This window comes from Lepisma saccharinum, chromosome 21, assembly GCF_977018435.1.
Source record: "Lepisma saccharinum chromosome 21, izLepSacc3.1, whole genome shotgun sequence".
NCBI lineage: Eukaryota > Metazoa > Arthropoda > Insecta > Zygentoma > Lepismatidae > Lepisma > Lepisma saccharinum.
Window position 1 is genome coordinate 37,825,595 of NC_139249.1, and position 17,340 is coordinate 37,842,934.

General features: G+C 36.4%; 1 protein-coding gene across 1 annotated transcript in view; it reads left to right on the top strand.

Moving 5' to 3' along the window:
• The window catches only part of LOC146004343 (uncharacterized), a 76,981-nt gene extending 69,023 nt beyond the window's left edge, over positions 1-7,958 (top strand). Inside the window, exon 3 of the mRNA XM_083143130.1 lies at positions 3,653-7,958. Within this exon, the coding sequence (XP_082999256.1) occupies positions 3,653-3,999 (347 nt within the window). The 3' untranslated portion in view covers positions 4,000-7,958. The remainder of the gene's footprint in view (positions 1-3,652) is intronic.
• The last annotated feature ends 9,382 nt before the right edge of the window (positions 7,959-17,340 follow it).

Sequence of the window (17,340 nt, forward strand, 5' to 3'; positions counted from 1 at the left end):
GGGGTCGGTAATCAATGGTTTTCGAGTTCTTGCAGTTTGTAGATTTTTGTGACATATTCCGACTTGCGACCAAAAAACTACTAATTGTGAAAAAACTGCTACACCCTGGACACTTAATCGACACGTTGCTAACAGCTGACGAATGAGTGACTACTGGGAAAAAAATTCATGTCCAAAATTTCCATACCTACAGAAAGAAACAGTCATTGGTGCACACGTCATGAAGAAATTTGGAAATTATCGTTTAAATCAGAGGATTACTCAAAAAAATGGTAACACACTTAGCGTAAAAATTACGGAAAAAACTTCCTCGTTTCATAAGCTCTCCAAAAAGTTACAAATGTTGTCAACTGGCACACGGGTTTGGGGGAAAAATCTGAATAAAAAGCGGAGAAGGCACATTGTAGACCTCTTTGTGAAGTGAAAAGAAGTTGTCGGTTGTCAGAAATAAAGGAACGAAAATGAGTGAAATAATAATGTTATTTACCATTCTCATGATTCCAGGTTGTCAGAATTAACTGTTACAAAAACTACAAACCCTGTTAAAATTGCCTCCCCCGGTTACGTATTCAAGCGTGCAGCCTGTGGCGTACTTCAGACACAGACACAGTCACAGTCACTTGCGTTGGTGTACTGTAGACTAACTCTTTCATGCGACCCCAAATGTAAAAGTCGCATGGCGTCAAATCCGGACTCCTCGCCGGTCAGCGTTTCGGGGCTGCCTCGACCAATCCATTGCATGGGATAATTGTCATCCAGCCACTGTCGCACACCCCAGATATAGTGGGCTTAGCAGCCATCATGTTGGTAAATCATACCCCATCTTGTGGTGAGCGGCACATCCTCCAGCAGTGTCGTCAATTCTTCCCTTAGGAAGTTTTCATAGGTAATGCCGTTTAGGTTTTGTGGCAGAAAGAATGGCCCGATCACATGATTCCCATCCACACATTTATTGAGAATTTTCTCTGGTGAGCATTTTCTTTAGATTTTCTTGGGTTATGACCCTTAGGGGCCAAAAAATGCGCATTATGAAAATTCGTAATACCATCGCGGTCGAGTTTGGTTTCGTCCGTCCACAGAACTCTTGTCAGGTGAAGGGGGTCTTCAGTGTCGGTATGTAGTAAAAATCGACAAAAATCGATCCTTCTGACAGGATCTCCCTTCTCAATAGCATGCGACTTTTACATTTGGGGTCAAATGAAAGAGTTAGTCTTCAGTACACCAGTGGATTCCCAAGAAGAGTTGAGAGAGAGAATTGAGACGTAAGAGACAGAGTGTCAACGTGAGAGACTGTGTCTGAAGTACGCCGCAGGCTGCACGCTTGAATACGTAACCGGGGGAGGCAATTTTAACAGGGTTTGTAGTTTTTGTAACAGTTAATTCTGACAACCTGGAATCATGAGAATGGTAAATAATATTATTATTTCACTCATTTTTGTTCCTTTATTTCTCACAACCGACAACTTCTCTTCACTTCACAAAGAGGTCTACAACGCACCTTCTCCGCTTTTTATTCAGATTTTTCCCCCCAACCCGTGTGCCAGTTGACAACATTTGTATCTTTGTGGAGAGCTTATGAAACGAGGAAGTTTTTTCCGTAATTTTTACGCTAAGTGTGTTACAATTTTTTTGAGTAATCCTCTTTGATTTAAACGATAATTTCCAAATTTCTTAATGACATGTGCACCAATGACTGTTTCTTTCGTTGGGTATGGAAATGTTTGGCATGAATTTTTTCCCCAGTAGTCACCCATTCGTCAGCTGTTAGCAATGTGTCGATTAAATGTCCAGGGTGTAGTAGTTTTTTCACAATTAGTAGTTTTTTGGTTGTAAGTCGGAATATGTCACGAAAATCTACAAACTTCAATAACTCGAAACCCATTGATTTCCGACCCCCGGTGCATAGGGTAAAATTTGTTGCAAATGTGCTCTAGTATTACCCCTTTCCAGGAATAGGTCGAATTACACCCTTTTCGCCAGTAATAATGGTATAACTGCATGTTGGCAGTTTCACAGACAGTATTTCACTTGGATATACACAAGGGTTAAGTTGCTTGCTTTACATAGAAAAGAGAAGTAGGTTTGTGCATTGAAAAATGATTCTGCACGCATGGTTCTTGCAAGCAGAGGGTTCCAAACCTCAGTGCAAATATCGATATATAATAACAATAAAGGCTAAAGAGATTGAAAATTAATAATTCGTTTTTGCATCAATCACTTCACTCTAATCTAATTTAGTCGTAACTTTAAAAAAAAATCAAATATTTTATTGAAAAACTGGCTGTATATGAAAAAATCCCATAATACCTCTCTATCTTGTGAATAGTAATAATTTTCCAAATTCACTATTTTGCAGTTTGAATGCAAATCATGGAGAAATAAAGTCAATTTCGTGGAAGCAAATATAGGTACTTAATATACCTGGATCTGTATGACATTCTTATTTCCATTTGCAAAAACATGAATTTTGTTGATAATTGTCAGGGAAACATCTAAATTTTGTCCTGGAAAAGTCAGGGAATTTCATTTTTCCTTATCTGTAGCCACCTTGAGTTCAGTATGTATAGCAATGTCACAGTATGCCAGATCTCCAGGTTCAAGTCCTGGTCAAGCCTGCATTTGTTGTTGGAAGTTTCTACATAATACGAGGGGGTATCATAAAGTTTTAATTATTGCCATGAACTAAATGAAACAGGTACTTTATTTTATATTGTGGTCCTTACTCTACATAGTCACCATCCAGATGCACACATTTCTCCCGTTTCTTGACCTTCCGCAGGCCATCATTGTAGAAGTCCACAGATTGCATCAAAAACCAGTGTTCCACCTATTGCATGACATAATTTGTGTTGTTGGATCGCCGACCCCAGAGTGGATTTTTCATTTCATGGAACAAGTTAAAGTCACTTGGAGCTAGAAAGTAGAATAGGAAGGATGCAGCAATATTCCATAGCTGTATCACCTTGCTTCCACAGCAGCAGCTTGAGATGAGTGAGTAGGTGCATTGTTGGTAAGGAGACAGACTGCGGAGCTCAGTATTCTGACACCTTAGACATGCAGAGTTCGTCGTGAATAATTTTCCATACACTGCCATAATTAAGACCAGTTGAATCCATGATCATGTGGAGAGTTCCTCGTCAGTCTTTCAGGAGAGATCCTCTGCTTTCTTCACTGTAGCCTTATCATCTGTGAGTGATGGAGTGATGTTCGTCCTTGTCTGTATGGAACATGTGGCCACTTTGGAAATTCCTCTTCCACCTCACAACAATGGCCTATGAACAATCATCACCATAGACAGTCTTCATTTCATCATGAATTCTCATGGCACTGAAACCCTTCAAATGCAGGAACTTAATCACGCTGCGAGCCTGACTCTTCTACATCTTGCAGGTTACTGACATCTACGGCACATGTCAAAAAAGTAAACAACATACTATGAACAGTTTTACACCATCATGCACACAAGGATCAATAATTACACTGGTGAAATTTCATTCACATAGTTCAATAACTTGCAGATGATAATTAAAACTTTACGATACCCCCTCGTACATATCTTGTGTGTGTGTGCCAAATCAGAAGATAAAAGTTTCTGTTTCTGCAATCTAGTTTGAGAAGGTGACTTAAATATATTGCATTTTTCTTTGCACAGGGATGGACGATTCGCGTGGAAAAATTGTTCCCGTGTATAATAAGCAGCGACCATTGGAATTTGATTTTAGTAATAAACTGGGAGAAGTGCGATTGTCCCCATACAGATTGTGGTATTATGTAGTGACCAATCAACACAATGATACGATATATTCCACAGTGTTTAAGAACTGCCAACATTGGCTTTATGCTTTGTGTTGCAACATCAGTCCTGAAATAGCAGAAAATGCAAAGACTCATCTCACCATCATGGATGCCGTGGTTGGTACGACTGCAGTCGCTGCACTAGGTACCATGGCTTTCTTGTTTGTAAAACTTGCTGGTTTTATATACAATCAACATTTTTGAGACAATCCAGAAATACTGCTGTTCAACAGTGCCACTCAAATCAGGGATGTGTGTGCAAATATGAAATGTTTACAAATATTGAAAGAACATCAATATAAAATTTGCTGGAACAAAAAAATTAGTAGTTAACCAATCCCACACAAAAGTAACAAATTTTTGTGAGGGAACTGATGGGTGAATTCAAACTAAATTAATAGGAATCTGATGACATACGTGTGAATTTTGATCCAAGGTAACATGTGTTGACATACCATATTTTCTCATGTATAATGCACACTTTTTTTTTTCAAAACTTTTGCTCCCCCCCTACCCCCTTAAAAAAATAATTCGGACAGCCAACATGAAACGACACATGCTTTCACTATGTCACTGCGTATAGCATGTAAATATCAACAGGCACAAATACAAATTACTAGGTTGGATTCCTTTAGTAATATTAATTTAAATATATATATATATATATATATATATATATATAAATAGCCGTTTCCCATGATCTTTCACTTTGTATCGGAACATTTTGAGCAATCGAGAAAAGCAGCACCATCATAGAAATTGAGCATGCACGTCCTGTCAAACAGGAAGCATACAGAGGTGTTTGTCTGTCGTGGGAGAAATAATGGAAAATAACTTTCTTAAAAATTGTTTGAACTACAGAAACTGTCAGGAACAGATGCTAGTAACTCCTGGAAACTGTGTATAACATATATATATATATATATCAAGAGGTGTAAATAGAAATTACTCACGTGGGTTTTTCAATATTCACCGGAAATCATCGGGTGCCTCCAGGAATGTTCAACATTGGAGCAAACCCAGGTAGCAAGGTCTCTGGAGGCACTTATACCTGGGTGTTGTGAGATAGCAATTGCTACTTCAAGCCGTAAGAATTTCATGTGCTACCTGCGGTCAACTTAGTACTCTGCTAGTGGCAAGATGGTGGATAGGTGCCACATGCAGAATAGCTTTTAGGGTATATACATAATTTTAAATACATTATATAACATTGTCCGTAGTTATTGATATAAATAAATGTAAATAGATATCTTTGTTAACTTTTCTGGGCCTTGAGTAAAGTTTGACATGCAGTGTGAAAAGCATGGATCACAAGATGATTCTCAACTGTTATCAGCTGATGCTTCCTGCTACTCAACTCTGCATCCAAGAAAAGGCCTAAAACTTTGTGTTGTAGCAGGTCAACATTTGCTGCTATGTTGAGTTATCGTAGAGGCACCTATTTTATTGTAAACAGTTTTGAGATACCGAGCATGTATTCACTGTGTATAACACATATATATCAACAAATACAAATTACAAGGTTCGTTTTCTTGAGCAATGATATCTAAAAAAAAAAAAACGTACAATAGTTTTAGGGCCATATTCAATGATTTTTTACTTTATAATGGAATATTTTGCAACACCGAGAAAAGATCTGGCAAAATTCAAGTATGCACCTCCCATCAGATGGTTGTTGTGCCACGTAATTTAGTTTATAAGAACAACAAATAATAAAATTGCCTTGAAAGTCATTCTTACAACAAGCCATAATAGAATATAAAAAAAGAAAGAGAAAAGAAAACACATGTTGCAAAGTACAAAGTTGTAACAAATCAGTACGGTATATTATACTGGTACTTGATGAATATTGGTAAAAATTTCATATTGACCATCCCTACATATACACATTGAAATAACCTTATGGAATACATATTTACACAACTGCAGTCATGGGTATATGAAGCAGGGGCTTCAGAATTCTGAAATATCTGTGGGAACAAGTAGAAGATTGCACTTTTTATTGTAATAGACCTGTCGTTACATTGTAGGCTGTAAGTTTTTCAAAATGTTATCCTGAAGCAAATATTCCCTTCCAGTTATCGAATGCAAAAGTATCATCATTGTAATAGAAATAATGTAATATTTCTGTAAAATTTTAACGTCTTTCACAAAAGACTCATTAAATCAAAATATGGTAAAAGTTCTGCTTGTTACCTTCTTGGCTGAAGCCAGCGAAGCTGTTTTTGAAATTCCCTCTTCTTTCGCAAAACAACCATGATTTTCCAAAATCAGAATAATTACATTTCCTTTGAATTCCTTCCAGAGCATTCAGGCAAATGTTTATGTGGTTTGCTATCGCTGTTGTCTAGATAGTTTTGTGAGTACATGAGTCCATTACGATATTGCAAATATTTACACAACAGCAAAAATAAAGTACACTGCTCTCCATAAATTAAGCAAGAAATGGTGATCATCCAATAGAACCAAACACAAGGCCGGAGGGTGTACATATTTTATTTGTAACTGCGAGGGCATGATGATTGCACTTTATGACTCACCTGTTTTCCCTAACGCATTCGTTGCTTTCTTTCAGCGTGCCCACCACTCTTCTCTTTTCTCCAACTGTTTTCTCTTTTACCTCACATTTTCTTGTTGTTGCTTAATTTCTGGAGGGCAGTGTACATGAAGATTCATGTGAATGCTCTAGAACAGTGGTTCTCAACTTTTTTCAGTCCGGTACCCACCTTGATTGATATTACACTTCATGCAACCCATAAGCATGGACGCCGGTAGAATTACTTGTAGGGGTTTGCATCCAGTTTATAATCATATTTTTGCTAACATTTAGTACTTGTAAGAAACCCTCTTTTATGCTTGCTTAAACAAATAACACCTTACTTCATTCTAGAGAAGTAAATATGCAATTTGAAATACTAATTTACTCTGGTCTTAACATCTAACTAAACACACATGCTGAAAGTAAAATCATTTTTTTTTCTACTCTAAAAACTAATGTGACAATTGGTGCAGCCTTTTCCGCATAATCTGGGGTATCTTGGGTTCAATGGTGGTTAACTTAAGTCGTAAATCTGAGTGCGATCAAGTCTCAGAAGAAGCTGCTTATGATCACAGGCCATTTCATCGCACAGCACAGAAAAAAGTATTGAATTTAAAAAGCTTTTTACGATGACGACGAGCTTTTATGAAGTTTACGATTTTAATCAAAAGGTTGAAAACCGTTTTGTAACCACTCGGCATAGTTTTTAGCAGCCAATGCCTCCCAGTGAGAAGTGTAGAATTTAGACTAGAATTACGTGCAACATGTGTTGAATTAAAATTGTTAAAAGAAAATAGTAATAGGATTTTAAGACACAGTAAATAAATTTTCGAGCCCAACTTTACAACCTACAAAACACCCCCTCAGGACCAAGCAGTGGGTCATGCCCAAGACTATTAGAAGGAATAGGCCGGGGCCATACCTGATCACGTGGTTCTTGACGAAAACATGACGTCACCCGGGGAACAGATCTCTTCACGGCCTGGTTTCACAGCAGAACCAAAGCAGAACTTATGAACAAAAAGGATCCTTTGTTCTGCCCAGAAGCTAACACATGATAACACATGTCTTCAGAATTGGATTACACAGCTATTAACATTTGTATTGCAACGGTTGATTTAGGTCGTCACATTTCTCAGTGAAACATAAAGTTTCATGTAAAATTGAAGTTAATATGCCTGGCCATGAGTTTTGTTAAACGAATAACGATAGAAAACAAAAGTTATGAATATGTATAATATGTAAAAACGAAAAGACTTATCTATTGCTCGTATTAGGAGTGAGAGAGGAGCTGTTTTACTGTTTTCACTTTAACATCTTCAATTTGGTAGCTTTGCTTCGACTATTGATATTTAGATCTTCACTAATTTTCCATATTAGGATTCCAGTTCGGAATCTTATGACTCTTTGAACTGCACTAGAAGGGATGTGAGGAAGTTCACAAACACTTATATAAACTTTCGACTTTGAACGAAAACTTTTAAAGACATACTGAAGAAATGGGGGGGGGGGGGAGTTCTTTCTTTGCATCTGTAAAAAAAGAATCAGCAGGTTGTGAAATACAGGTGCCCCCAGGAGGGTTTGTGAAAGCTGGTTGCATCCATCTAACTTTCTTTAGGCGGGGGTGGGGGGGGGGGTTGTGATGAAAATTTGACTGAAGAAACAATAGAGCAATGGAGGAGAGAAGTTGACTACGTTGTCATTTAAGCATCACTGCTATATAAATAGCAAATTGTGGATTCCCCAAGGGAATTGTAACAGTTACTATGTTGTTTACGAGACTAGGCACGAGAAGAGATGGAATTTTCACAAGACAGACCAAAGTGTCGTCTCTGGGCAACACTATCTACTATTTGAGGTGCACAATGTCCAGCTATTAAGTATTAAACTTTAAATTGTCACGTGAAATCTAGTTGGTGATTACACTTGGTAGGGGAAGTTTCCAACTCTAGTAAGGTTTGATTGATTGAATTGTTGTTTTAAGTCCACTTTATGCACAGAAAGGCTAATCGGGACTGAACCTATAGTTTAAAGTGGGATCCGAACCACTATGTTTCTCCACGTGGTATGGAACGGGGACCTAACTTTAGTAAGGGAATTTAGCACTAGGTTAGGAGATCTCCAAGTTTTGCTATTGCCGTTAGTTTGGTGTGGAGATTGGAATTAAATTATTTGGATGAGGTCGATATTCAACTCTTCAATACCAACAGTGAACCTAAAATTGGTATTCAAATTTTAGTGGGGGACTGGATTTTAAATTGGGGGGAGGGGGATATGCAGCTCTGATCTTACATGGTCAATTTACTTCTGTAATGTAGCAGGGTCGAACATTAAACTTCGGCAGGGGAAAAATTAGCGATTTGGTATAAAATTTGTATACTGATTCACTGTTTTCCACTTTTAAATATCTTACCACGGACCCTATTAAGATGTTCTGTTGTTGCATACCACCGTCCCAACCAAAACTGAACTCTGTATATACTCGTGAGAATCTTTATTATAAATTACAATATTCATTTTTTTATTCTAATAATTATAACCCAATTGAAGTGTATGGAGCCTGATGAGTAATGAGGCTACTGATATCGCAATTCACTAACAAGTCTCGTTATGTGCGTTCGGTTCAGTTATATATTATCACTCGCTGTTTCCTTTTTTTCGTCGCAGATCGTATGTCTCGTGCCTCACTCTGAAGGCATTATAAACGGCAAGAACCCAACAATACAGAAATACAAGAAAAAAGGAGCGAAAAGAACAAAACAGATCAGCCTTTACACGTTTCTTTCCGTAGGGGGTAAAGGCTCATCTGGGTTTCTTCCGCCGATGACGTCACAACCATGCCAGTCGCGAAAAGAGGCGTGTCTGCCCCAGCCTTTCCTTCTAGTAGTCTTGGGTCACACCCCATAGGTTCAGAAACTATGCTGTAGAAGGAATTCTAAGCAGATGTAATTTTTCAGTCCTGTGGAAAATGATAGTGGTTTTTGAAAGGCAGAATTTCAAAAACAGCTTTGTTGGCTTCAGCGGAGACTTAAAAATTGAAAGCAATTGTTATATTATAGGGATGAGCCAATACTGATGTAGTGTTATCGACTGATACTTTTCCAGATACAACAAAAATGTCATGTCATGGAGTCAGCATATCCTGGAAATTATGCAAAATGCTTAATTGTAACTTTTTTTTAAAAAAAAAAAAAACGTTATGAAAAGTAAAGGGTGTTATGATTAAGTGGTCATCTCATGAGAAGTTATGAATATTTTAAAGTAAAACTGGTATACCGATTCAGTATGATTCCATGGAAAATGTATATATTAACATTTATAAATATTCTGAATGCTTTGAAATATTAAATTTTTAGGTATCAGCATTAGTGATTATCAATAAGAGTATTGGCATTTATATGGGCTCAGCTCACATGAAACACATGTTCACCTGTATTTATGGTTTAGTTTCAATCCCATAACAACACATTGGTGATAGATAGGGAGACAAATTTATGGTAAATAAAAACTAAGGAGAGCGGTAAATAAAATGTTAGATCAGCAGTATATACCAGCGGTGGAAAAAAAATAATTGGCACACACTTTTTCATCATGAGAGGAAACAACATACAAAAGAGCTATAAATTGATAAACTACTTCATTTTTATATACTGTACACATACACAAGTACTTAGCTGTCCAACCAAAAATAAAACATCGACACAAAATCACTTCATTTCTAAATTGCATATCTCGAGTGATGTATTCATTGTATGTATTTAAAGGATATCCTTGCTGTCCAACAAATAATCACTACTGCACATACACAAACATATGTTGAAAATCACATGATGATAAACAAAATTCATTCATGACTGAACACAAATGACACCATTGTTTCCCTTGATGTGCGGGAACAGACTAATCTTATCGCTGCTACAGCTAGCAAGTTCAATGAAACTGGAAGTTGAGTAGACATTCGGGGGAAGAAAAGAATGCAGCTTGACAGGGAACGAAGTTTTCGAACTGAGATTATGTGCATGGGAAATCCCAATTTGCAGCATCTTCCTGATGTGATCGAAGATAAAACGTTCTTCAGCTGCAAGTGGTCGGAAACTATAGGCAAACGTTTCGTTACAAATCGACAGTTTGCGCGCACAACCTCGATTGCCGGTTTTTGCGTGTTTTCTACTTAATTTGATGATATTTCATGGTTATTTTGCGAAAAAGCGTTCATTTCGTGGAAAAGCACACATTTTGCATTACTTCGCAAATAAAACTCGTGCATATTTCATCATTGGGGGTGTAGTTATGTGCATCATTTTTTCACATTTCACGATTTCGCGCAGCGCGAAAATTCAATGTCCCTAGTGATAGACAATATGGACACACATATCTTTATGCGCTACTGTCCAAACAAGGAAATAACTAGTGTTGCACGATGCCAGATAATATATCACAATATTGAAGAAAAAATATCATCCAGGCGATATCATCACGATATTTTGGCGATACATATCATGTCGGTGATTTATTGTCACAATATTTTGGTGATACATCATCACGATATTTTTCCGATATATATATCGTGCCTGTGATATATAGTCATGATATTTTGATAATATATATCATGTTGGTGATATATATTATGATATTTTGTCAATATGTATTGTGGGGATGATATATCACGATACGGAACAATATTGTTTCATATTGTCTGCGATGCTATATCGCGATATCAAATTTCCGATTTAGTCCATCTCTAGAAATAACTCAAAAGGCTTATGTAATTTATGCAATTTCCAATGAAACATGTTTGTATGCAATTTGTCAGTTTGGAAGCAATGTAAGAAGATGAATTAATCGGCATTTATTCAAACCTAGACAAAATATCATTTTTTTATATATATATGCATTTATTTATTGTATTTACACATTCAATCTCTGTGAGATATGTTGCATTGACAAAACTTCATTTCTCAGTTTCTTTTTATTTTGAACTTATTAGCACTTTAGTTAGATATTGCATCAATACAAAATTATCAATCAGTACCTGTGATTCAGATATTCTTTCTTCTAAAATATTAATATCATAAAGCTATGTGGGCCTCCCCGATGGCGCAGTGGTAGCATCGTCGCCTTGTAATCAAGGAGTCCCGGGTTCGATACCCGGTGGAGGCACAAGTGGTTCGGATCCCACTTTAAACTGTAGGTCCAGTCCCGATTAGCCTTACTGTGCATGAAGTGGACTTAAAACACCAAATCAATCAATCATAAAGCTATGTTCTGTTTTGTTCTTGTGTTTATAAGCTTAAATAATACTTTGATGACACTCATTTGAGTTGAGTTGATGTTTTAAGTCCACTTTGTACACAGTAAGGCCAATTGGGACTATACCTACAGTTTAAAGTGGAATCCGAACCACTTTGGGCATCACCAGGTATCGAACCCGGGGCCCCTTGATTACAAGGCGAAAACGCTACCACTGCACCATCGGGGAGGCCCTTGATGTCACTTCATATACGGTACATGAAAATAAGAGCTCTACTGATGTTGAACATTCTTCAAGTTGTTCACTTGAATAACATGTGGTTGGTTTTGATTCAACAGTTTTGTAAGTGAATTCCTTAAGCAGACATTATAAGCTAGACATAACAAAAAGTTTACTTGCATGTTTTCATGGCTTTGTCAAAGTAAAAGTTTGTAACTGTTCAAAATATTGTAAAGGGTAGCAATTTCACAGAAAATATCAATTGTTGCATAAATATATGAAACAAAAAGAATTTCATGATCAATAAAGTGCAATTTTCGGGGAAAACTAGAACATAGATAGCCAATGTTAGCTTTCTGTGATTTGCATGACACATATATTTTTGAAAAAATGTAATTTTAATTCCATGTACTGTTTTAATGAATGATTGTGTTTTATATACGTATATAGTAACAAGTAAGAGATCCTTTTGAGCAGAGGTGTGCTCAGTGAGTTTATATTCCTCAGTGGCTTTTGATATAATGAAATATATATTTTATACGTTGATGAATTTTTGAACTTTTTGTGAATTTTAAGTTGTTTTACAGATATTATGGGGTCCATGTTTGTATTACTATCTTTACTGAATTTAATAAATATTAAAAAATGCAAGATGCTTTTTATTTCTATGTCCATGATGCTCTGAACATGTGTGCACTGTTATGTACCCTCATGGCAAAATATCCACTAACAAATTCTAACTTAATACCCTTTCATGAGGTTCATTATTTTTCAATTGGAGTGCCTTCTATGGGAATCAAATGTAACTAGAATTCTTGTTGTATAATTATTTTAGATTCTACAATTGTATGAAAAAAGTATTATTCTTGAATTGATAAAATACATGAGTAAACTGACATGATTTACCAAGGTAAAGCTCTGTCTCAAAAATGAACTATAATAATGGATGCCTATCATAGGAAGAAAAGCTTTTACATACCTTCATTAGTAGATTGCATAGCTGTTTTCACCAGGAATAGAACCAATTAACAGTGACATAACATTATAGAATGCCCAGCATTCCCTGATTTATATATGTTTGAGCTATATGGCTTCATAATAGCTATTTTTTCGATCCACCTACAATGCTCCAATAACAGCTCTTGGCATACAGGACCTCTGCTATATAGTGAGGAATGTTTTACTGCACATGCATGATAGATGTGATTTTCAAAAACCTTGGCTCTCTACAGCATGTACCAGAAGCTCCCTTGTATTCCGTGGCAATTAGAGCATCCTGGTTGGTTCTTGGGTTCATGTGACTCTCCATGCCTTCCAATGCCAAAGACAAAAGTAGAATTTAAACCCAGTTCTTCATGCCATGTGATGCTACAATATGCAATATGACTGACTTTACCAAACTCAAATGTACCAGATTTCTTACTGAACATTGTGTAATTTATCATGCAGACAGCTATTTTTTTAAAACAAGTTCGTAAAAATTTCATTCAGTTTTTTGTCCTTGTGGTATGAAAGGTTAAATTCTATCTGTGGCTGAAGTTCAGCCTGTGGCTACTCTACCATATAACTAGCAAAACTAATATATCATTAGAAAAGTCTAATTGTTTGTTCATATCTAAATGATTTATGGAACAAATACATATATAAGTAGGTTAGTTTTTGTATAATAAATTTCAAATCTTTTCTTTCATCTGGTCATTGATGGCATAACATAGCCAGGTGTCAGGCTACCTGGCACTACCCTCTGCATGACAAATGTTACCAGTACACTTCGTAATTTCGAAAAATCATACTTTTTTGTGAATATGCCATAAACAACCCATAAATCGTCTGTAACGCATAGAATGCATATATATATTTGTTATTTTGCCAATTCCAGAAATACCCACAGAGACTATCGACACACATCAAAAATTGTTATCCTTATTTTTCTTTGCTTCGTAGAAAGACTTTTTTACACCTTAGTAACTTTTCCTCCAAGCAGAGAATCATTTTCTTTTTCAATGTTTTAAAAATATATGCACATTAACAAAGTTAATACACAATGTAAGGTTCATGTCTCTGTTGATTTTTGTACAAAAGTTGCATACGTTCAAAGTCTCGGTTGCATGACTTTTCGAACACCCTGCAGAAGAAATGACCAATATGTGTCTTCTGGCTGTTAGATCAATTATAATTATTTAGCTGGTTACAAAATATGACATTACAGACCTTTTAAACCCTTAACTGACACTACAAGTGAAATAGGTTAGCTGTAATTGGTAAAAAGCCAAAATTTCAGTTTTTTCCAAAAAAGCCAGCTTTTTATCAGAAAAAAGATAACATTACTTCAATCAAAAAAGCCAGCTTTTTTGTCACTACTCATAAGTAAACTATTTAAACTAAAAAGGGCCTAGCCCTTGTTTAGACTTGGGTAGTCCCACCTGAAATGCTTATGCTAGGCCATAGAAAATTAGTTACTAATGCTGATATACAGTCATTGAAAAAGAAAAGTTAAGCACCCAGAAGGAAAGGTCCAATTTGAATGTCAGTCCGTACACGTGTGTACATTCGATATGTATGTAAATGATTATTTCTCTCTCTTTCTCTCTCCCCATGTGCCTGTAACCCCTGTCCTTTTGAGGCCCCTAACCTGAAGAGAAGAAGGGCCATTCCATGCCAAACGATCCAATGGTGGTTGCATGACCATTTTAGAAAAAAATCATTTTTGGTACATACGTTTGTACAATGTTTCTAGATATCAAAACCAATGTTCAAACTAAATTATTGTTTTTAAATACTCGTGGAGTAGCCATTTTTCCAACATGGTGCATGGCTTTCTTTGCTCATGTAGCACTTTTCAGAAACCTTAATATCTCAAAAACCATTAGAGCTAGAGACTTGAAACAAAATTCATTTTGTAGCTAATGAAGTATACTGTCTATGATATTCAAGTATATTTTGCTTAAAATTGCATCGTAAGTACAAAAATTATGGTGGAAATTGTGGTAACGATATTTAAAAAATTGGATTTTTAAGCCCGATTTTTTTCAATGAAGGGGTTTAGTCTAAGGCTTGATTTTTTTTTCATGTGTAGACCTGCCTACAGGGTGTCTGTAAATAAAATATCAGTGCTTAGAAATTTAACCCTTTTTTACAGCATGGGCTCAAACATGGCCGTTCATTGAATTTTGACAGTTTTCGGTGTTAAATATCTCAGATGGGTCCTCTTGAAAAATTCTGAAATTTGGCACAAAAGAAGCCCTGCATGAACCTAACTCTCAGTAAAAATCTCAACTTTTAGATTCAACTCGTTTTGGTCAATATGAGGTAACGTATGTCACCTAATTTCTGACATTGCAAAGTAAGGTTAAACTACATTCCATACTTACAATAATGAAGTATTTTCTTTCTCTTCTTTAAATTTGGGTTAAATAAAGCCTCAGAAAATATAGTAACATAAAGTTTTAATACTTGACTTACCAGAAATTGAAATTACAAGGTATGACAATTGAAAATCTGCAAAATCTCATTGCAAAAGGTTTGATTTATGAGGTACCAATGGCCAGTTGGTGTTGTCAGCTCCAGTTTCCTATTCATTCTCTTTGTTAAATCAGGCAGAATTATTTGTTCTTTCACTAAGTTCCTAAGTAAATTATCAGAAACTTTCAATTCATCACATTTTTTTTTTCTTGACCAAGTGGTAGCAATCAAACTGATGGTTCTGACCTTTTCAACATTAGTTTTTGCTAATTTACATTTTTCTTCTTGTAATTTCAATTATATGATTGTACTGACCATGCAAAGGATTATCACACTTGCTTTCCTTTTCTTCAGTTCTAATACTTTGTGAAAAGCAACTTTCCAGTTTCCTTTGCACTCCTTGTATGATGTGAATAGTTTTTCAAGCAAGAGCACTTTATTGTTTTTTCTGCAATCAGCCTCCTCAGGTTTGAAACAGGAGACACATAAAAAAACAGAACAGACTTAATGCATTTCCTTTAGTTTTACTTGTGTTGGCACAATGACTTTCCATTCTGGTATTTAAGTGAGTCACTTTCTCCAGATATGAAAATTTTACTCCAACATGTCAGGCATATTGATTTAACTGGTATAAGGCTTACCTGGCACTTTTTTACCTTACCATATGATGCAAATTGATTTTAAAAATTCCCTTACTTAACTTTTTCTTTAAGTGGTAGGCACAACATACTTTACCAAATAAAAATCTATTTTCAATGGTATTTGCATATTGTCTCTAAGCCATCCACCTGTAGTCTTGACCTAAGAAGTGTTTTATCATTTTCACTGAGTTCGTTAAGATTAATTAGGTCTTTGGGAACCTTACCAAAACTGTATTTGTGACAGTCCTCTCCAGTTAAAAATTCTACAGAACTCTCCATTTCCAGTCACAGATAACGATCATTCACAAGTCACTACTCTCGGCACATTAGGCAAAGGAAGAATGACAGCATAGATTGTCCATGCACAGATGAATTTCGAGCTTGACTCACATCTACTTCAACGAATGTCTTTTCTGGCATATATATATAGCGTCAGACAGTCGATCAACACCATGAGAGAAGGTGATCAACACAGAGGATGTCTCGTAGACACATCAGACAACGTTACCAGCACTTGACAGAGTTCGAAAGGGCCATATTCGGAGTCTGCATGAGGCCGATTGGTCGAATCATGCAATTGCGAGGCATCTCGGGCATTCAGATGTCTCAGTGGCAAGATGTTGGCACCAATGGATACCTGAGAACAGGCACGTATCCAGAGGGGGGCTCAGGGGGCTTGAGCCCCCTCCGAAATTTTTCGATTTACACTAGATAAAATGAGGTTTTTGGCTTGTGTGTGTGAAATAAAATATTGTGATTATAATTTAAAAAGAGATATAATTATCGAGGAAAAGCGGAGAATGTTCTAGAACCACGAGGGATAACCCTGTTATTGATAATATTGTATGTAAACTTTTCTTGCTCTTTCGGTGTTGTCGCAACGAACTTGAGCATTATTTAAAGATTTGTCAGCATTTGGAAGTTGCACAACAAAGCACTTTTGAAGGCAGCGCCATGAGTCAAGCGATTCGTTGGATCTGAAAAGCTCGAGAGGGAACGTTCTTGAATAGGAGGTGGAGTCGAACTACAAAACATTTTATGTGCGGAACATTCCAGAATATAATATGGATATAAATACGCGGATTCAATTTCACGGTTGGTCTGTACAACAGAATCATTCAATAAGACTTCAGGAGTAAGTGTGACAGTCTATTAGTAATCAGTCAGTGTCCATTGACAGTTTTATAAGATGGAGAGATTAGGGGGGGGGAGAACTAGGGACACATTTTCCTGGAAAGTGCTGAAGTCTACTACTAGGACAAGTTCGGGTCCAAAGCTGAAGACATTGCCGACAGTGTAGTGCTAGTTTCGGGTCGTGATCTGAAGAGATCGAAGGTCTCTAAAGTAAATATTTCAGCAGTAATGGGCATTGGAGCATCATTTTTTTTAAAAAAAAAGGAAATAAGCTGCACAGATCGACTCAAAATCTAAGC